This window comes from Mytilus californianus, unplaced genomic scaffold (genome assembly GCF_021869535.1).
Source record: "Mytilus californianus isolate M0D057914Y unplaced genomic scaffold, xbMytCali1.0.p SCAF_3, whole genome shotgun sequence".
NCBI lineage: Eukaryota > Metazoa > Mollusca > Bivalvia > Mytilida > Mytilidae > Mytilus > Mytilus californianus.
Genome location: NW_026262679.1, coordinates 72,134,879 through 72,158,263, shown reverse-complemented (window position 1 = coordinate 72,158,263; position 23,385 = coordinate 72,134,879). Strand labels below are relative to the sequence as shown.

Below are 23,385 nucleotides of genomic sequence, written 5' to 3'. Positions count from 1 at the left end.
GCTCAGGGATCTAACTTGGAATGAGAATGTAAGAGAATTTGATCTGAAAGTTTTATCAGATTTGAAGCAACTTATACGAGAAGGGTATATTTATTGTGTATTATTGTTATATAACATAGTACTATTACTTTTATAGTTATAATAAAAGTTTGATAAAACAGAAGTTAAAAATATTCTGTTGATATAAATTTCTTTTGATTACAGTTGACTAGTTGATAAGAATTATTAAACAGTCATTGTCCTTATAAAGATAGTTTTGATCATTCCTGTAGGCCTCTTTTTATGTCATTGCTCTACATGTGTTTATGCATCTTAGGCTTTCCAAACTGTGGCTTTGCACTATGATGATGGCAAGTGCTTTAAAAGCAGCATATTTGGCATGTTCAACTTGATTTGGGGACAAAAAATTATAAGATGGATACAGTGATTTAGAAAATAATTCATGGAAGCACTACCTTTAAAGGCTTGCATGTTCAATATTTTTTGGTTCTTCGAGTTTAAAGTATATTCATTTATGAAAAAAGATACAAACAGTAAACATGAATGAGAAAGTAACTTGACAGCGCATATGACCTGATGAGCATGTTTTAAGTTACCTCATAGTAAAAAAATTCAATTCAATTTATGTTTCATTGGTTGATACATTTTCTGTTACAGGTTATGTTTTTAAGAAATCATGGTGTAGTAACGTGTGGTTCTACAGTAGAGGAAGCTTACCATTATGCAGTTAATGTCATGTCAGCTTGTCTGACACAGGTACAACACTAACATTACAACTACTCTCTGTTCAAGTTCAATTTAATATTTATATGCTAAAAAAAATCAATAGTAATCTGTTTAAAGACAATTCAATTTTTATATGATTAAAAAATAAATGATGATAGGGTATATGTATCTTCATTGTCATTGTCCATCTGTTGACACAATAGTTTTTACAAGTAAATTAAATGTCCATACTTTCTCTTCTGATAATTATTAAATCAACCAAAGAAATCTCTGCATCCAAATCTTTAAAGGTGTGTATCATTACGATAAAATCTGAGGATCAAGAAAAGATCTAAACTATAAGTAGAATGGAATGGTGTTAGATCCTTATACTTGAAGTTTAAACACACAATCTGTTTTTCAATCAGTTTTAGAATATATTATACAATTATAGCCTTTGTATGAGGTTGATACGAGGTTATATCGACCTAAGAGAAGCATATTGACTGATGACGAAGTCCAAGGTCGATATGCTTCTTTTGGTCGATATAACATCGTATTGACCTCAACCAAAGGCTACAATTGTTATATTATTAATCAACAACTATTGCATGAACAATGTAAAATTGGGGATTTCTAGAATGTATTTTTAGTAACATGCTGTATGCCCCGTGCAATATGCTGTTTTTGACCTACGAAAAGCTAAACACAACAGTATTGGCGTGCAAACTCAGTAAATACAAATGTACATGTTATCAAGTTTAAACGAATCACAAAGCCTTAAAAATATTCGATTAATAATATAACTATACTGCAGCTGTGGTATTTGTGCAGTCAAATTGCATTGACCGTATAATCATTTGCGATATACAGTCACTGACCATATATCGCCTTGTTTATGACATTGACAATGCGTTTCTGTAGAGTTTTATTTATGACGTCATTAAAAGTACAGGTTCATGGAATTTTTACACCGTTCGCTCCAAATTAAAAAATGATGGTTTTAACCTTGAATATTTCGTTTGGAACAGTTGTAGGAGTTGCAGTATATAGAGAATAAACATGCATTGTCTCGAAATATAAATTTTATTTGTACTCGGCTCAAAACAGGATAGAAATGCTCGGCAAAGTATCACTTTCTACAATGCGTTTCTGTAGAGTTTTATATATGACGTCATTAAAAGTACAGGTTCACAGAATTTTTACGCCATTCCCTCCAAATTAAAAAATGATGGTTTTAACCTTGAATATTTCGTTTGGAACAGTTGTAGGAGTTGCATTATATAGAGAATAAACATACATTGTCTCGAAATATAAATTTTATTTGTACTCGTCTCAAAACAGGATAGAAATGCTCGGCAAAGTATCACTTTCTACCTGTTTCTAAGCCTTGTACAAATAAAATTTATATATCGAGACAATGTATGGTTATTCTATATTTAGACAACTGTTGAATTGTAAATTGATACTGAACTGCAATTGAAAGCTATGGCATGTGCAAAAAATAATCAGGTTCACTTGCACTTCTGTGTAAATTGGAACTTGAATTCAAATATGTTAAGTGTATATATATTAATAGCAGAGTAAAGTGAAAAATATTAAGTATTAGGTTGCTACCAAAAGATTTCATTCAGATTTAATTACATGCATTAACCTTTTTTTACATGTAAAGAAAACAAAAATTAAAAACTGGAAGATGGTACACTTTTTGGTGTAATCATTTTGTTTATTTTTATATTTTTTCTTAGACAAAGGCAGTCCCAGCTGGAGTAGATAACCTCATTTTAGTTAGTGAAGAAATAAAAAAGAGAACGTTCCAGGTTGGAAGCCAAGGTGGTGGTGGTGTAGACACAGGAGGCAGGAAATGGAAGCCTGGAGAATTAGAGTTTGAAGCTGTTATGAGACAATTAGATAATGTTGTAAGTTATATAGATATGTTGGTCTTTTCCCATTTTTTTTTAATAGAAAAAAATAGAAAGTTGTATTTAATAATAGTCTTTTATATTGATAATATTGAAAAATGTTAGTAATGCATGAAACCCATGATTGACTAGTAAATATGCATCTGTATTCATTTCAATAAAACATTTGAGGGTAGGTGGGCAAAGGGGAGACAATCCATTCTTTAATTATTTCCTTATACTTTTTCTAAAATGAATACTGGATTGCACATTTGCTCTACTAACAAATTATACAGATTTTACTTATTTATCAATGTAAGTTAGTTTACTTAATTAAGAGGGAAAATATTCAGTGACATTTTTCAACAATAAACAAAAAAGAAATTGTAATCACTTGTTTATGAATCAATGCTTTATTTGACTGTGATATTTGAGTTCTGATATTCTGTATACTTGCCTTATGTCATGGATATAAAATGACTTATTTCTTATTTTAGGGATATAGAACTGGCTATTTATACAGATTACCAGCATTTAAACAAGAAGTTAGGAAAGAGAAGAATAATAGCGATGTTGAAATACCCCCAACATGTAGCTCATTTACGTACATCATTGATGGTGACATAGAACACTCAAAATATGTGTAAGATTTCTCAGATATGTTGTTTTTGAAAATCACATTATATTTTTCACAAATTTTATCTGACCTTACGGTATGTCAAAACAAAATTTCATTCCATCAGATTTTGAATTTTAAATTTTATTGTTTACTACAAAAAAGAAAATGCAGTTCGGTCAGATAGAGCCTGGAAGAATTTCACCAAATAACAACATTAACATTATTGCTGAGGCATAAAGATTAAACCGTTCGTCCGTCTGTCCTGCTTCAGGTTAAAGTTTTTGGTCAAGGTAGTTTTTGATGAAGTTGAAGTCCAATCAACTTGAAACTTAGTACACATGTTCCCTATGATATGATCTTTCTAATTTTAATGCCAAATTAGAGTTTTGACCCCAATTTCACGGTCCACTGAACATAGAAATGACAGTGTGAGTGGGGCATCCGTGTACTATGGACACATTCTTGTTTAATAATTAACATAAAAATTGTTGCCAGAATTGTAAAATTTGTAAAGTGACTTTTCTGGGTACCAAATACAATGGACAGTTTAAGGTAGCACTACAGTCTAATGATGATTTTTTTAGTGAAATTTGTGTATATATATTATCTGGAATTTGAGAAGTTATAAGATGATAACATTGGATAAAACAAAAGTTATTCAGAAAAGTTGATATATATAAAATCTCAGCAGAGGTCTATATTTCACTCTTAGCTTTTCCTTAACATGACTTGATTCATTTACTCAATGAATTTATTTCAGATCACCTTTGAAGTTAGCTCGAGACAGACAGAAGCAGAATTACAAAGCAGGCTGGTTGGTTAACTCTCCTAACAATTATGTTAGACAAGAAGTAGAAGAAACTGGAACACAGAACCCTAAAAAATATTCAAAGGTATGGAGTTTTTATTTTGGCCTCAACAGAGACCACAGATGTAAACAATACACTATACATCTGGCAACAATGGATCTGGAATTTTTTTCACCATTAAAAGATTGTATTCTTTACCTACACAGTGATAAACAGGTATTTAGAACTGAGAGGTGTGCGGAAATTTTTTGAAGTAAAGTTCATTTTTTAAACTTGATTCAATCCAAATGGCAACATCAATGGCCTGTTTTTTTTTCAAATGTAACGTTCAATTAAATCTAATAGAACCTCTTTATTATGAGTTTGGTTTTTTGTACAAAGCTTTTCCAAACATGCAGTGAATGCACCATTCTCATCTAGATCTCCAGAAGAACAGCATCAGTTGTAGATAAAAAAAAAAAAAAGAGGGAATGCAATTGACCTGTTCCTTTTGGCAAATATTTCCAGTCCCACTTATTTGAAAATGACTCACTAATTTGTGTTTCTTTTTGTGATTAAATTATCTTTGATGTTTCATTTATATTTGTTCACAACTTGACCCTGCTGATTCAATCATATTAAAGCTTGACTTGGAAGTTATTATTCTTTCAAGGTCTATTTCATGTCAAAATTGAAACTTATTTTAGGAGACATAAGAAATATTATATATTTTGAAACAATTTAGACTTTGAAATTATTGTGATTTGTTACTGATAGTGCATGTTGTACACAAGTTTCAAATAGTTATAAACCTAGTATAAGTTCGGGTTTTTTTTCTTACTGTATAGATCTGTTTGAATAAAATACATTTAAAAGTAAAATAACATAAATACCAAACTCCAAAAGGAAAATTCAAAACCTTATCAAATGGCAAAATCAAAAGCTCAAACACATCAAATTAATGAAAAACAACTGTCATATTCCTGACTATGTACAGACATTTCCTTATGTAGAAAATGGTGGATTAAACCTTGTTTTATAGCTACCTAAAAATAAAGCACAAGTAAATCTCAATGATTGGACTTTACAGAAGTTGTTAAGCAGCAGTGTATTAATAGATTGGTAGTTCCTATTCATGACCTTTAACAAAAGTTAAGGTGATCAACCCTGAAGATACATGTATATGCAATTTGAATGATGGATTTTGTTTGACATGTTTATATAACAGAATCTTAATCCAAAATGCTGTTTTGGATGGTTTTGCATTATTGGGAAGTATACCCCAAATTTCCTTTTATTAATATACAAATTATGTTTTAATGAAGAAAACATATTTTCCAGTGGATACCAGAAGAAGATGGATCACCAAACAGAAAGAGTACACCAATTAAGATTGAAAATCCTAATCAGTTTGCACCACAGGGATCTAATCCCAAGGAGTTTAAACTTAAGCAGAAAGAGGTAAGGGAGATAATCTCTGGAATATTAAAAAGAAACAGAAAGAGATCAAGTGTATAAATATCAAATGCTTTATACAATGAATGCAAGAAAAAATTGAATTTTGAATGTATCAATTCATATCTGAATATTAATGTGGGAAATGTTAAAGTTTCAATTTACCAATGAAATTATTTCTATGATTTAACTCACTTTAATTCATTGTTTTTTCATTCATTTACCTTTGATTGATTGATTGTTGGTTGCTTAATGTCCAGTGGCAACATTTACATTTGAATGACATACTAAAAAAAAAGGAATATGAGTGAAGCCAAACGCTGACATCTAGAAAACTGTATACTGAATTTATGATACAGTTTGAACAATCAAATTGAAGCGATATGACCAGTACAAAATAAATCTGCTCCAGACCAATTTAATTTCACAAAAAATGCTGCTTTTGAGAAACTATAAATAAAAGAATAATAGGAACATCTAATATGAAAATTTGAAAATTGATGATGTAACAATAACTCATTGAAAAGTGAACAACTTGATATATGTTAGGATGGTTTTACTAAAAGTACTGTCAGAAGATACTTTAGATCTATTTTTTTCTCTAAACAAATTATCTGTAGATTTTTAAAATGTATCAAGAAAAAGTTTTCACTAATTACAATTTGTTAAGCTTCACAAATTATTTTTTTTTATATTCAGATTAGAAAAGATTACTATGAAGAAAAGATAAGTGCAGGACCTCAGTCTAAGATTTTAGAAGGTATTACTTGGGAGGAGGCGAAAAAATTACAGGTAAGGTGTATAATCCATGTGTGTGTCGTTTCATCAGAAGCTTTATTACTGACCTTCATACCATTGACTCCATACATGTAGTGCAGCTTGTTTATAACAACTGTATCTTGGTTTGTGTTGTTAGAGTCGAAATCATTTAGTATTCATTTTCATCATTGTATACTCTCATTTTCTAATTGCTTATTTGTAATTGGAATTTATTATAGTCTGGCAGGTGAAAGATTTTTAATTAATTTGAAAGAAGATTTACATTTTGTGATTGTTTTACATTAATAGGAACAATACAAAGTTTGATTTATATTTGTATGGGAGTAAAAAAAAAAGATTGAAGATAAGATTTTAAAATGTTTTATTTAAATGAGATTCCCACCTCTAAGAATATTTCGGTATCCAAATTTGCTAATTTTAGTAAAAATTAATACCAATCATTTGTGATTCAAGATGGCTGAATACTCCAATACAACTTAACAAATCATTTTATAGAATATTTGAAATTTTCATAGCTATTATATTGTTACTTATCTTATTCTAGACTGATGAACCTAAGTTAAGTATTTACAAAAGAACATCTCTAATTTTCATTTATTTCCATTTCTGGATTTGATGTGTCACTAATTTATTCTTTAATTGCATTTCATTCATCATTCAATTAAATTCAATTTCATTAAGTTTGTTTGAAGTGTTGTTGAATGTAATGTTGTGAGACACCTATGATGTGTATTTGACCAATATTAAATAAATGTTTGGTCTGAATGGTCTTGCTATTATTTTAAAACACGAAGGATTCTATTATTATGTAGAGAATACTTTTTAACACCAAATCGTGATATTCAATAAAAAATAATTTGTTTATAAAGTTACCCGAAGCCAATTTTTTACGAGAACATTTTAAAAGACCTTATAATAACAAGGTTTTGAGTTGTATTATTGCTTTTATTCAAAACCTGATTACTTTATTTAAATCTAATGATACTAGAACAATGTAGTCAAACTTGGAGGATAAACTGATATACTGAAGGAAAAGAATAAGAAAAAGACATTTATGTCCTTTACAGACTTACAGCTGAAGCTAGCCTCCGCATTTCGGGAATTTCTCGATGCGTTGAAGACCCATTGGTGGCCTTGGGCTGTTTTCAGCTCTTTGGTGGGGTTGTTGTCTCTTTGACTTATTCCACATTTCCATTCTCAATTTTATTTAATGTTTTGATAAAAGATTACACCAGTGAAAGAAATTTTTAAATTACTAGTAAACGAAGCAATACCATTCAGACCAAATGATTGTTGTTGTTGATTTGTGAATGATGTGATTTTTCTTGCCACAGGCCGAAGGAAAGCTTGTAAGTGTGGTTAATTTTACAGTTATCTCCCCCTTCTTTAGCTAGTATACATAATATTAAAGGGTGCAAAAAGTTACTTACAAATGTACCTTATGTTCTATTATAAAAATTTGTTTGATCAGTATTTTCTAATACTGCATAAGGATTGATGCTTAGTCTTTTATTGATTTTCATGGTTCAGAAACACCTTCAAATTTTTACTCAAGTATTTCAACAGTTTTATTGCTTAAATCATTTTTTTACTATGAAAATTGTGTTTTTTGTAGTATCAAATCAAGTCATTTTTTTACTATGAAAATTGTGTTTTTTGTAGTATCAAATCAAGAATTCTTAAAAACTGTTGGCATCAATGACATCAGAATAAGTTTTTTTCAAGTGAAAGCATCTGAATTGAAGTATACATAATTGTTGAAAATTTAATAGGCGGTCTTGTTGACATTAATTATTTTCAAGGTACAGTAACTTTTTCTGCCCTCTAGTATAAAAATCTAACCCTGGCATGACCTCACGTTAAATAAATATGCTTTTGATAATAAACATGTATACATTTGTAACTATATAAATATTTATATATATATGACTTTATTTGTATTGAATTATTAATAGATACCATTTTTTTATAAACTGCAGATTTGTATACAAGATGTGGTTTATTACAACAAAAAGTAATGCATTAATGCACAAATTTATAAAAGGGGTAAAATTTTAAATATAAAGAGGGCACATTTTGTTTCTTAGACTGGGACATTCTCTCATTTGCATATTTGTATTAACATATCTGTACTTCTATGATGTTTATGTGCTGGTGACCAGCTTATTAAATCAACTGATTACATACTAAATCATAGGTAAAAAGGATTAGAAAAAAATCAACGAGGACTTTCATTTAAAAATATCCTCAACCAAGGAAGGGAAATGGTAATCACTTCTTTTACTGTCTTAAGAATTCAACACGATTTTATGTACATTTATATTCATATCTATTGCAAATGTTATGCCTTCCTTGGGTTGTATTATTTTTAAAAGAAAAAGCCATGATATTGATGGGGGCAAATTCCAATAAATGCTACACATTAAGTGCTTGATTGAAATTTGGTTTTATTTTGCATTTTTTATGCACATAGGCCTGGTTGCATGTTATTTAAGTTTGAAAGGTAATTTGCATTATACTATGTGAAAAAGATAAATCACTCTGCAAGTAGGATTGAATCAACCATTAAGTAAGTTTTGTTGCTTATTTCATACAGACATTATATACCTGTATATGTAGTAAACTGTTTTGATGATGGTCATGTGTGTATGCATTCTGCTTTATGTGTTGGATGTCACTGAAACTGTAAATGAAAGTTTAAGTGTATCTAAATATCGACATTATTTTATTTGACAGGTGAAACAAAATAAAGGGGGGAAAATTTCCAAAAAAGATTTTTGCATTTAATAATATAAGAAGTTCAAAATTACCTCAAATTGTCTGATAAAAAAGACCACATCTACAGTGTGCACTGTCTGTCTGCAGTGAACCTTGGGTTCTATTGTACAATTGATCAAAGATTTACCGATGATGTACAAATAAATTTCCGTTTTTACTGTTAAAATTGACTTAAACTCAAAAACCAATTTTTCATACATTGAGCCTGACAGTTTCAAAGTGTACGACCCAATTGAAAAGAATGACTTTAACAATAGGTTTCCATGCAGACAGACAGTATATAATGACACATATACATATTTATTACTTAGTTGTCATATTTCACATATTTAACATTTCATTTTATAAATCATATTTCACTCAACATTTAACATTCATTACATTTTAAGTAATATGTGTGTTTTTCATCACATGAATTCATTAATATTTTACATGTAATATTTAGCATTTTTATTGACAATTTATTTTTATCATCCATAACTTTTAAGTATATTTTAATTTTACTCTGTTGTTTCACATGCTTTTATATGAAAAATAATTAGGGAAAAGTAATCATTTTAAAGCACCAATCAATTAATACTTTTAACTTTAATTTTAAATGAATGGATTGATATCTGTGCAGAGATTTTTTATTTAATATTCATTGGCACTTTGTGGATATACATGATCCTTGTGACAGTGTGTTTAAGAAAGAATTGATTTCTCAGATGTCAAAGCCTTAAAATGCAATGAACTCATACACATTTACTTAATCATGTCTTTGCAATGCAGTGCTTGCAAAGTCTTAATTTTACATGAATTATTGGAAAAATCAAATGAAAAAAAATTTAAAAAATGATCCTTTGCTTTGGTTACAGTATGTTCACCTCTTGTACACATGGTATTTCCTTCAATAGACTCCCCTGTTTTTCACTTCTTAAATTACCTATACATTTGTTTACAATGAGAATACATCTTCAGATGACCTATTTTTGTTGGCATTTTGTTGAATACAACTTTTCAAAGTATATTTTTGGCTTTGGTTGACCAACTTGAATCTCAAAAAAGATTCATACTGCAGCTTTATTATGATAAATATTTTTTTTAACAAAGATAATTTTACCTGAGTGTAGAACTTTATTTAGTAGTTTCAGATATTCAAATTTTCTATACACCTTATCGCTATTTAGTCCAATCCGGAAAAAACAGTCAATTATACAACTTCCTGTTTGGGTCAAGTCTTGCAAAAACAAAGGTCATCAGTAACGAGCTAAGGAGGGAAAAACTTTAGAAAGCAAACATTTTGAAACTTTGATATAGTATGATCCACTTTTTTAAAACACAAATTAAAGTAATAAAAATGCTTTGTTTGAAGTGTTTACGATGGTTTAAACATTTCTCTTTGAAAAGTTTTATGCATAATACATTGTTGAAACAAGGCCCCAGATAGCTTCAACTAGATGAAAAAGTGGTATAATTTTAGAACTTATCCTGATTTGAATAAATAGTGATAAGGTGTTTTCCTATGGACCCCTGCAAGACCAAACTCAGACAAGGATTTGAAAACTCAATTGAAAGTAAAATAAATCTGAATTAATTGAAGATATATTGAATTACAGGATGGAGACTTGAGTATGGTTGGGGATAATGTTATAGTATATGGTGCTGCATCTAAAGGTATCATCCAGAGAGACCAACAACATAATGTACAGGTGTATAAAACACAGTATGCTGCCAATCCCTTTGACAGTATCAATGAGGAGGAGATAGAAAAGTACAAGATTGAGGTCGAGAATAGAGGCAAAGGAGAACCAGGTTTGTTTTTCAGGGGTTTAAAAACTGCAGTTGATAAGTAAGAAGATGTGGTATCATTGCTAATGAGACAACACCAGAGAACAAGGATGTTAGCAACTATAGGTCTCCATACAGTCTTCAACAAGGAGCAAAACTCATATCAAATAGTAAGCTATAAAAGGCATGGACATGACAAAATGAAAAATTATTCAAAATAGAAAACCAACAATCTGAGTTATTCTACAAATAATAAACAAAAATAAATATGGTAGACAACAACCACTGACAACACCTTAAAATACAGGCTTGAGACAGGCACATAAAGAATTTCACAAAACAGTCACCACTTACATACTTCATTGTATTGTTCCAAGTGTGACATGTAGTTGTTCTTCTGGAAAATTAGTCATGACTAGAGTAAAAGCATATTGTCAAAATTTTCTACATAATATGTAACTTTTAGAAAAGATGAAAAAAAAAAGTACAAAGGTGGTTGAATAAAGTCAGAGGTGAGATCAAAACAATTGTACAATGCATGATAACAGATTTTTAGTGCATTGTAATTTTGTTATACTGGAGACGAGTCTCTGTTGACGAAAGGAAAAGAATCTAGTCCACATATTTTAGATAAAATAATCTTTGCAAGCAGTACCAAAGAAAGCTTTACACTCCAACTATTTTTTTTAAGAGTATATTCTCTTTAAATCTGAACACTGACATGTTAATTAGATTGTCTATATTTTACTTTGAATTAGCAGTAGAAGAAGATTTGTCACCAGGACCTGATGGTAAACTGATATCTACAATGGAACGTATGCACATCATACAACAACAACAAGTAGATGATACACCAGAACCTAAACCAGAAGTAGAGAAACCAAAACCAGAAGGTAATTTATAGCTTTTGTTGTATTATATTACCTGTTTTTATCTTATAAGAGATTGTTCCTCTTCAAACAAACAGAAAGTTATGAACTGACCTAACATATGGTTACTTTGGTTGCATCTTAACAAGTTTTGTGAGTCTCTGTGCATGTTTGAAATGTAGACGAGCCAATCTGCTTTATTTTTTGACAACTAGGATTTTTTTTTAACAGAAGCCTAGTAGAGTCATTTCCATGCAAATATGGGTTTTGTCTACTGGTATAATACTGGACATCTAAAACTGGTCTGGATATAATATTTTTTTAATTACACTAACCTAGTAAAGTGAAGCTTGAAAGTTTTCCCTTAATTTTGGTTTTAACAAAATGTCTTTTGAACTTGCATGTTAATATCCAGTTTCAGTCCAGATGTAAACCCAATACCCTGTGAAACAATTTTAATGTCAAAATGACAGGATAATAGATATATTTGAATATGCACAAACTAGAAATTGCTGTTTGTTTGGATAGGGAAAAACTTTCACATGTTTTGATGTTGTTTAAATGTTGCTTGTTAGCATAGATCCTTAAAAAAAGTTACTGCAGTCTTAGTGTACATAAAGTATATTTTGGAAAAGGTTCTTTATTAATACAACTTCTATTATTAATATAGTGCTGCTGATTAATAAGCTTTTTCTTGAATTAATTCACATGTGAATAAGGAAAAAGAGTATAAGAATTCATTTCCAAACTGCTTTTCAATTAAATAGTACTGTGTATTTTTTTAGTGTGACTTTTTAAGATACTTTTCTGTGAAAACAAATTTGCAAGAAAAAGAAGACTGTGTATTTACAATCATCTGATTCCCTTTTTTCAACCTCTGATAAATAGAGAATATCATATGGCTTTTCCAATATCACATCCGTATCAACCCGAGACACCAATATAATCCTAAGAGCTCTGCTCGAGGGATTATATTGGTTGTGGGTTGATACGGTGTGTGATATTGAAAAAGCCATATCATATACACTTTATTATATACATATGTACCTCACGTAGAATTTTTTATGTGACATGACGTCATACAGATGAGGTTTGAAATGACGTCATACAGATTCCAGGTTTGACATGACGTCATACAGATTAGGGGTTTGATAAAGACTTAACAACAGTGACTGCAATCGATGACGCGACGTCATACAGATTAAAGGTGTGATAAAGCCTTTGCAACCGTGCTGATATCGATATCATCACGGGTGGCTGATACAGCACGCTTGCCAATGATTGTATTACACATACAATTTATCTGTATTTACTACTAAGTATATAATAAATTAATGTATTTCTTCATGCATATATGCACACAAAAAAATAAAAAAAATATTTTGAACATATAAAAATTTTTGTACACTTATATCTGTTTGTTAGCCTGAAATCAGGTATGAATAACACATTTTAAGATTAGATACCTTTTTTTTTTTCAGAAAAGATATTAGTTTTTATGTCATTTTCATTTGGAAATTTATCAAGAAATACTTAATGTTTGATGATGTATTTTTTCAAACTAACTTTTATTTTGGTGTGGTTAATACTAAAAGCCTATTGCCCCTCACCGCAAAATGATTTCCTCATGAAACTACTTCAAAATTATAACAGTCAATCTTAATCTTGTACATTTGTCACACAAGGCAATTACGGAGAAGCATTAAGTTCAACTGTGTATGCGCATGTTTTATTTTCATTGTTACTGCATGTTTGTGTAGTTCCTGTAGAAACCAAACGTCAGTCATCTAACACCTCCCGTAGTGAAGAAACAACCATTGATGATGTGTTTCAATCTAACTACCCTCCTGTATCACCTGTATCACCTACAGAAAACAAAGGTAGGTTCAGGTATTTTGTACAGGTATACCAGCAATATATTTTATCTATCATAAGTGGGAACTCTTGAGGTCAAATTACATTTCCTTTTATTTAAAAGCTATGTGATATATTTGATTTGAAAAATTATTTTTCTGTGCAGTTATGATTAAATTTGAGTTATTTTTTGTCACTAGTACACATGAAGTAGTACAAAATTTTATTGTAAAATTAGCTGAATTTGTCATAATTTATATTAAATAGAATGCATTATTTCTTTTTGCTGTAGATGCTTAAGTTGTGTTCATAGAAATCTTTGTTTATGTCAGTTGGAAGTCTTCACCTTGCATTTTTTTTCATGTGCAAGATATTGTTTTCAAAGTGTTCTATCGTGACACTTATCAGTGCATAAGCTTGCATACCTTTGTTAACAAGTCCAGTAGACCTTAAGAGTGAATAAGCCCATTGAGAACCCAGGTTTAAGAAATTTCTTGATACTTTCTAATTCTTGTAGCAAAAACATATTAAAAAAGCAGAGATAAGATACCAGTGATTGAATTTAAAGCAAATACCAGAAATCAAAATTGATTACATTAATTCTGAAAATGCCATTTTGTTTTTGACTAACTGTGCTAAAGATCATTATATTGCACTACAGTACAGACCCTTCCAGGGCTGTTCCATATCACTATTCAAGTAAAAATATGGATGAAAAATAGCTTATTACACTTTGTCAGCAGAAATTGGCAGGTTTCAACTGACATGATCAAGGTTTTTATGTGTCTAGCTCATAGCATGCATTTTTTAGTCTTTTCTTTTATTCTGTCTTTAATTTCAGGTTTTATGTTTGAAGTTGTTATAGATTTGCTTTTTTTTAACATTTTATTTTTGCATTTTCTTAGTTATGTCTCGGAAAAAGAGACCTTCTAAAGAAACAAACATAGATGATATATTTGATGATAAGTATAACGGTGTGTATTGTTGTTAAAACATGTTATCACTCATCAGCCAGATCAGTAATATTATAATGGTTAGCCTAGAAATTCACTTTTTTTTTAATTTAAATTTTTTTTAGGATAAATATATCAAAAGCTCACTTTTTGCTGAGTTTTACACATGATTGGACTATTTGTAATTAAAGTGTCTCGGAAAGTTTTCTGATAATCTATTTTATTGAAATCTTCTGGTCTTGTACATTAATTAACTAACTTGTTTTGGAGATGAAGCCAGATTTTCAGAATTGAGCTAGAAGTTTCAGAGATATTTATTTTTACTGTTTAAGTAATGTCAAAAGAGAAGAAATGAATAACAAAAATTTGCAATAAGGTTGTTCTTTAATCAAAATGAAGGTTTTTTTTCTCTATCAAATAGAGTTTAAAGAATTTTGTTACAAGACACATATAAACTCCAGGTATATCCATAAAAGACTTATAAGCGGTTGTATTATTTTGTATTCTTTGACATTTACTCAGGAGTAAATATTTCAAATTATAACATTTTCTATATATTTTATAGCAGCTTCTTATCAATTCTAATGCTTTTAGATAATGTATTCTGCAACAGCAAACACATTCAGGAATTACTGTACAGACATTTTGACATAGAAAAATAGAAAATTTTAGAACCAGAAAAATAAATTTGACAAGGAACAATATAAAAATAAGGAGATGCAGTATGATTGCCAATGAGACACTTGTCAACCAGAGACCAAATGACCTAGATGTTAGTAATTATAGGTCACTGTATGGCTTTCAACATTCAACTTTTCTTATCATCATAGACTTTCAAGGCAGGTAATAAGGAGATTGTAAAAATATGATTCATTAAAACAGCCTACTGTTTAAGATTTTAAAATGCCTTTGTGATTTCTGACTGATCTTAAAACCCCAGATATGATCAATCGCAATACAAAAATGTAAAATACCATTTAGTATTGAAGGATAAGTAAAATTGTTGATCTTCAAACTTGCATGATTACTGATCTGGCTTAGTCATCATGGTGTGAAGGTATCCACATGGTCTTGGTGTTGTTAACAAACAGTCTTAGTGTGTAGAGTTAACAGATTTAAGGAAGTTAGTTTAGGTTAGCACAGACACAGATTCATTAATCAGTTAATAGAATGGCACTGTTTAATATCTATTTTTTTACATTGATAATTCATTGGGGCTGTAAGTTGTTCTCCCATGCATTCTGTTGTGTAGGGTTTGTTTAATATTTAAATCCTGCATGTTGATTCCTACAATTGAAAAAAAATCCTGTTAACTTCAGAAATCATTTGATTTAATACTATACTTAGGTATTGTGGATGTATTTATTTTGGTGGGTATTTTTTTTTTTTTTTTTTGTGGATAGTGAGAAAATTGAACATTCTTGGATACTTGATTTAATGGTTTTGTAAAAACCCCACATATAAAATGAAATCCACAAAAATTGAAGTCCAACAAATGATAAAGAACCCACTGTAGTAAGTTTAAAATATTCTCTGATATTTCATAAGGTATTGATGTGGTATGAGTTTCTTCATGTTAAATACCTACATGTAGAAAACTCTCATATTTATGAATAGTAATACCATGAAAAATCCAGTAGTCTTTAGTTGAAAGTTTTCATACCAAACTACAATAATAGGGAGCATAATGTTCTCTTTCCATTTGTCCATACCATATGAGTTAAAGTTTTTTGTTAAGGTAGTTAACTATGTAACCATGGTTACATCAATTTAAATCAAGTACACATGTTTACTATGATGTGAACCTGGTAAACTATACCAAATAGACCCTGATTTCACTGAATATAGAAATGTTATTCTGTGAAATACATGCATTATCATTATCACGATTTTGCCTAAGGTAGTTTTACCATGAAGTTGTGGTTTCCTCAACTTGAAACTTAGTATAAACACATTTATTGTGAGATGAATTTTAAAATTCAATGCCATATAACAATTTTGACCCCGATTTCATGGTTTACTGAGCATGGAATATAATATTGGGGGCAAAGCATGGCGTTCAAGGGACACATTTTTTATTTATATGTTTGATTTTTCCAATATTTCACATGTTGTGAGATGAATAACGATGCAGAAAATTGAGGCCTATCAATTTTATACAAGTGCAGCTATCTAAAGTCTCATTACAATTTTAATGCTATCAGCAGAGCTGACCAATTGATATCAAGGACTAATGTTTCAGAATTGCAAAAGCACTTTTTATTAAAAATATTAAGCACTGCTCAAATTTTGTGTTTTTTGTGTATTCAGTATTGCAATCTTTTTATTATATTCTTTTCTTTCTTAAACTCAGAACTAGTCAGTTCATCCAAGGAAACATTGATAGATGATGTGTATATAGAATCTCAAAAATACATAGGTAATTGTTTGATGTAAACAAAGGTTATAGTGGTGACATCTTAGGCAAGGATAGAAATTCTTTGTTTTATAGATCTATAAATTTTTGTAATGCATGATTTACATGTTTTTCCTTATATGATAAAAGTTACAAATAACTCATTGGTGTGGAGGGGGAGGTCAAGTGAACTTTTAGGACCTTTATACTGTAAAACAAAGAATTAGATTGTGGAGTTTTTGTTTGGATTTGCACACTTGGTGTTTTTGATTGCAGTTTATAAGTCACGAAATAAAATCACATTATATACCTAGTGAATACAGTTAAGTTAAATGGCCAGATTGCACATTTGTATTTTGAACAAAATAAGGTATAAAGAATCTTAAAAAAACTGTTTGTGAAATTTTCAGAGAAACCACCAGCAGTCAGGAGGAGTTCTTCAAATAGAGAACCCCCACGTAGTCCTGCATGTAAGCAATCCATCAAAATTTAAATATTTTTAATATTGCTTTTCAAAATAATGTTTAGTAAATATTGACCTTTAACTGAATTATTTAGCAAGTAATTGTTTTACAACAAACAGAGATACATATTGATAATTAAGTGAATTTCATATTGAATAATCTTTGAAAAAGGCATGAAATTTTTATGATAACAGTTGGGGAAAAAATTCCAGTTTATATTTTAGAAAGAATAAATAAAAGAAAACATGATTTATATACAAGCTATTTCATTTGTAATTTTTAAAGCATAAATATTTAAATTGTTAGTAATACAAGAATTAAAAGAGAAGAGTTTTGAGAGATCCAAATCAGAACGATATGGGCGTGGTAAGATACACACATTAGTCATGTTAGTGGTAGTGGGACACCTATACCCAAGATTTTACTCCTAGCTTACCACACTATGTGGTCTAGCATCATTTAATATATATATACATGTACCAATTAACCTGTTATACCTTTGATAGCTTACATCTATTTTTCAGGGATTTAACATTTTTTTATAAATTGACTGCTAGCTTCTGAATTGAACCTGCATAGGTTTTTTATGAGAATAAAATGTTGTAGAAGATTGCTTATTTAAGTAATATTTTAATGGGAAAGAATTAAAGCATATCTAATTTATCCATATATCTAATTTTCATTCACAGTTAATATGCTGTTGACTATTTAACTCTACCTGTGAATAAACAAAATTGTGAAAATGTGTATAGTCCTGACATTGAAACGATGTGGTATGGAAATATATTTTTTTCTTTTCTGATTAAAACTCAGCTCATCTTTCCTGCTGTTCTTTTTCACTTTTATGTACAGTTTTATGTTTTCAGAAATTTTTTATTTCAGAGTTTTGGTGAAACCAGTGACCTCATTTTTTTTTTTTCGTGTAAATTATTATTTTTAATTTTTGCTTTGTTAATTTATTATACAGGTATTATATTTATTTTTAATTTCTATTTCTATTAATTTTTTTTGGTTGAAAAGCTTAAATACAAAGATGCATTTATATAATATGTAAAATTCTTATGGTCTATGTGTTAGTTTTAATATTTATCAGATTTAAGAAATGTTCCATTTATTATTAAGGCATATTACGTATAGAGCTTACTTGTTATAAATCAGTTCTGAATGAAAAGCATTAAGTAAAATTCACGTAAAGAATTAAAATTTAAGGTTGAATATTTGAATGCTGGTAGAAAAGTTGCCCTTTTTTGTCTGAAAATGTTTTATTTTCATGAAATAAATATTTGTTTGCTACATAGATACATAAATCTGTAACAGTCTAAAAAAAAAGTTTGTTTTAGTAAATGTATGATTTCGTTCATTGGATTAATTTGTTATTTTTTATTTTAGATCGTGTTCTAAATGGAGATGAGAAGCCATCTTCCCCAGCCAAGTCTGATACCCTCAAATCAACAGACAGTGCCAGTGGTGGTGATACTCTAGAAGAGAGGAGTAGTAAAGAGGTATGTCTATATTCAATCTCTGAAAATTTAAACTTTCAAATAGCATTATCAGTTGAATTTTTTATTCAAATATCAGGGATGACAGGTCTGCAAAATGTCTATAAAAAATTAGAAGATGTGGTATGATTGCCAATAATACAACTCTAAATTAAAAACCAAATGACAATGACGTAGAAGGTCAGGTTTTTGTACGACCTTCAACAATCAGCAAAACCCATATCGCATAGCAAGCTATAAAAGGCCCTGAAATGGCAAATGTAAAACTATTCAAACAAGAGAACTAACTCTCTGATTTATGTTAAAAAAAAAATATCAAAACACAAATATGATCAACAGCAACAAAAGACTACTGAATTACAGACTTCTGACCTGGGACATACAAGGTTAAACATGTTTGTTGGCACCAAACCTTCCCTAACTTGGGACAGTGATATAACAACACAAGCATAAGAACAAACTATAAATATCAGTTGAAAAGGGCTTAAATCCAATGGATACAAATCACAAAACACAACTAACAAAATCACAAATAGACACAAAATGCAGATCTCAGAGTACTCACAGTTACTGAAAGCTTGTTCAAAGCCAAAAACAACTAATAAGAAAATCATGTATCTAAGACTAAAATATAGATCAGTTCACATCCTACATCCAATGGATTAAGTGTAAAGATGCCAGTAACAGTCAGAGTAAAACTTAACCTTGTGCAATGCCAAAATATAGGTACAATTTATCAACAGACTGTAGGACCGTAGATGTACATATGAGTACAGCAGTAATATAGTTAGTTGGGTTTTGATTTATTGATAACAAAATTAATATTTATACTGTTAAAGCAAAATTGAAAGATCTTATTACTGTGTTAAATCAGTAACCTTTTAGAATAGATTTATTTAAAGGAATGATAAGTTTACCCTGATCATATCTAAATTTTTGGACTTGGTAAACATCACCTTAAAAATAAGGATATGGGTACAGCCTGACTTCCAAACCAAATCATAGTATCTATAAAAGAATTTAGTAAAGGTTGTAAGTAATTTATGGAAACAAAATTTACTTTTTGAGGAAATATCAAAACTTGATGTTTTTATTTTTATTTTTTAGGGATCTCCTGTGAAAGAACTTCCATCCCCAACAAAAGACAAAAAGAAGAAGAAAAAGTTCAGAATGCCATCATTCTCAAAAAATAAGAAAAACAAGGAGAGCAAAGAAAGCACATTATAAATAGAACTATTTGCAAGCCATGTGATGTTTCGTCCTTGTGTTTCGTTAGTGTTGCATGTTGGGAGAATTTGTATTTGTAGGGCATGAAAAAATATGGTCGTGTGTTGGTTCCAAAGTGGAAATATAAGCAGTTTTAAAAACTGAAAACTTTAATTTTTTTTTTCTTTCGATGTTGTTCGATTGACAAAAAAAAAAGAATAAATTTATTAAGCTTGGCCTTACAGATAACAAAACACGCGGACCAGATAAATGCTTGTAACATTTGCTTGCCATGGTGTAAAAAGTTTTAAGAAATTTAATATTCAATTTTGATTATGTATTCTTACTTAGCCTTTCTTTGTATAAACAAAGTTCATTTACTCTTTAGAAACTGCCTGTTGAAAATAGTTTGTAATTTATATCAAAGTAACATGTACATTAAGCCTAGAAACCAGCATGGATGAATAATTTTGATATTTTTGTTTTTAGAATTTTTTATGTTTCACTTTTTGCATTATATCTTGATCATCCCTGTGCCATCGTCATGAATGAAGGTGTTACGTGAATTAGTGCTCACGGTTTATTGATATCTGCTGATTTGATTTGCATTAAATTTCATATATTTATTCGTCTGACCCTGGAAATTTGTTAAGCTGAAACTTTGCTAAGAGTAAATTTTCAGACCAAAACCTTATTCATGACACAAATAAATTTCTTTTTTATTTGATAAAGTAAATAAAACTTATTAATGATTTAATTTAGCAAGATGTATGCTAGCTATACAGCATTGTATTTGATTTCAAAAATCTTTTCACAAGACTTTTTCTGAGGGATTTCAAAGTAGTACAAAGGGCATGATTTATTTACAGCAGTACTTTTCATAAGAGCAGGTTGTATTTTTATTGTTTAAAGTTAGTTTTATTAAATGATTAAATTTTTATTATTGTTATTTTATCATTTGTTGAACTGCTTGTGTGTGCAATTGTCTCATGTTTTCATGTCTTATTTTCAGTTTTCGTTTCATGGAAATGTCATGATAAAATATGTTTAATATGACACTCTGGGTATTTAGTTTTGCTATAAATGATACAAAGAGTTAATACAAGCAGGTGTAAATACATTGTATGGGATTGTTAAGGAAATATATCAGAAATAAAAAATGAGCAGTGTTGGAGACAATCAAATTATTCAAAATTGATAGAAACCTGTTGTGAGCAATTTTCCCTTTTTATTATTCAAAAGGAATCATTCATTCTGTTTTCGCCTTATAGGAGAATTATGCATTTTATACAGAAATTAAGATGCAGAAGCATAAAATGCTAACATATATGATGGTTTAATTTCACTAAATTGGAGAAAAAATGCATGTTTACAATTTTGTGTACATTGATTTTTTTTCTCAATACTGCTCGAAATCCGGAACTGAATTGCTCAGTAGAATTTGAAACCAACTTGTAGGTTTAGAAATAGAGAAAAAAAGTTGTATGTAATACATTCTCTTTGTATCTATATTGTACAAATACTTAGTTTTTAGAACCTTGGCATAATATAACTACATACAAAAATTTACTAATAATTTCGATAGTGCAATTTTTTTTTATATAATTTGACACAAATATTGTTTATGTAGCAAATAGGTTGACAGTTTTCACTACATGGCATTCTTTGTAAACACAGGACAGGGGCATGCTTTCTAATTTTTGAAGGAATTAGGGCATTAGATGTAACTTTACAGCCAGAAAATGAGTTTAACACTTGCTAATCCATTCATACTTCATAACTGAAAATAATCAATAAAGCTGTCTCTTCAGAGAATATGTCTCTTCTTTCAAGTTTTGGATATCTTTTGTCAAATTGAAAGATTTCAGTCATATAACTTTTTCAATAATTATGAAAATTACAGAAGTTGAATAAAGATAATTTTATGTCATTAGGTTTGTTTTATTCATAAGTTTTTAGTAGTCCCAAGGCATTTATATATTAATGCTATTCATGTTGCACATATAATGCAATATTTACATCGTTTAATACATGTACAAGGTATATTAATAGATTTGCATTCATTTCATTCAATCAGTGCATTCTTAATGCATATTATTATTATAATTAATTTAAAATAGATTGAAAATAGGAAATGAAATAGTCAATATAAAACAATGTATGTTTCAATGTTGGACAAGTTGCAATTATCTACGAAGGGAAAATTATTTTGAATGTATTGTTAAGAATTAAATTAAAAAGGAATTAACCAATTACTTTCCTAAATTCTGTACAAACAATTTCATTTTGACAGAAATAGTTTTCATAAACCAAAATATGAATGTTGTGTAGTAAAATATATATATTGTAAACATTATATGTCCTTTTATCTACATCCTGTCTGTATAAATTATATGTAACAAATTTTAATACAGCTATGCATTTTTTTAAAGTTTATTTTCATTTTTATCCATCTATAAACTGCCTTTTTAAAATTGATTGTGTATGCACTGTTTAAGGGAAAGAGTCATAATTTAGAGAATCTACAAATTTTTTCCTACAAGATCTGAAAATATGAAAAAGATAAACCTGTAAGCAAATAAATGTCATTTTCTATATGTATGTTTGTTGCAATTGTCTTTATCAAAGATAAAAAGTGAAAACCTAGTCATTACCTGTAAACAATTGATTTAATATTATTTTTGCTGAAATAAAACAAAAAATTAGCAAGTTTCACAAAATTTATATTGAATATTATGCCATGTTACTTTTTAGTTGCTATACTAAGACTATGCTTATTTTTCATGTATGTCTGAATGCTTGCAATAGTCATCTTCATGCAGTGTTCAATAAAGGAATCCATACTTCACTGTATTTGTTCAGTAATCACTAGCCATTTGGATTAGAATTATCTTACTAGTGCAGAGTATCGATTTTGGGGCAGGTGCACTAATATGGCCTTTTAAAGCTTGCTGTGCAGTATTGGCTTGGCTCCTTATTAAAGGCTGTACAGTGACCTATAGTTGCTAACATCTACTTCATTTGGTCTCTGGTGGATAGTTGTCTCATTGGTAATCATACCACATTTCCTTATTTTATATTCATAGTGTGGGGAACCTATTCAAACCCAGAGACGTCCTCAGTTGTCTCATTGCAGTTTGATCGCCTCAAAAAGAGATCGGGGGCCTCGTTGGCCGAGAGGTCTAAGTAGTTACTACTGTAATCACTAGCCAGTCAACACTGAGGTTGTGAGTTCGAACCCCGCTCGTGCAGGTGCACTCGACTCCAATCTTAATTGACTAGGATTGTCAGTTTTCCTATCGAAGGTCATGGTTTTCTCCGGGCATTCCGGCTTCCTCCACCATTAAAA

At 29.6% G+C, this 23,385-nt stretch overlaps 1 protein-coding gene across 15 annotated transcripts in view; it reads left to right on the top strand.

The window, feature by feature from the left end:
* The window catches only part of LOC127735024 (gamma-adducin-like), a 67,603-nt gene extending 44,719 nt beyond the window's left edge, over positions 1–22,884 (top strand). For 4 of the 15 annotated variants that reach the window (XM_052245089.1, XM_052245091.1, XM_052245090.1 and 1 more), the window contains 15 exons: positions 658–756; positions 2,454–2,624; positions 3,104–3,249; positions 3,986–4,118; positions 5,355–5,474; positions 6,168–6,260; positions 7,583–7,597; positions 10,625–10,820; positions 11,555–11,689; positions 13,426–13,545; positions 14,425–14,493; positions 17,278–17,337; positions 17,638–17,697; positions 18,721–18,833; positions 19,938–22,884. In XM_052245089.1, coding sequence (XP_052101049.1) covers positions 658–756; positions 2,454–2,624; positions 3,104–3,249; positions 3,986–4,118; positions 5,355–5,474; positions 6,168–6,260; positions 7,583–7,597; positions 10,625–10,820; positions 11,555–11,689; positions 13,426–13,545; positions 14,425–14,493; positions 17,278–17,337; positions 17,638–17,697; positions 18,721–18,833; positions 19,938–20,057 — 1,650 coding nt within the window. In that variant the 3' untranslated portion in view covers positions 20,058–22,884. Of the gene's footprint in view, positions 1–657; positions 757–2,453; positions 2,625–3,103; positions 3,250–3,985; positions 4,119–5,354; positions 5,475–6,167; positions 6,261–7,582; positions 7,598–10,624; positions 10,821–11,554; positions 11,690–13,425; positions 13,546–14,424; positions 14,494–16,825; positions 16,892–17,277; positions 17,338–17,637; positions 17,698–18,720; positions 18,834–19,937 lie in introns of all 15 variants that reach the window. The other 11 variants (XM_052245092.1, XM_052245096.1, XM_052245095.1 and 8 more) reach the window with 11 other exon arrangements.
* The last annotated feature ends 501 nt before the right edge of the window (positions 22,885–23,385 follow it).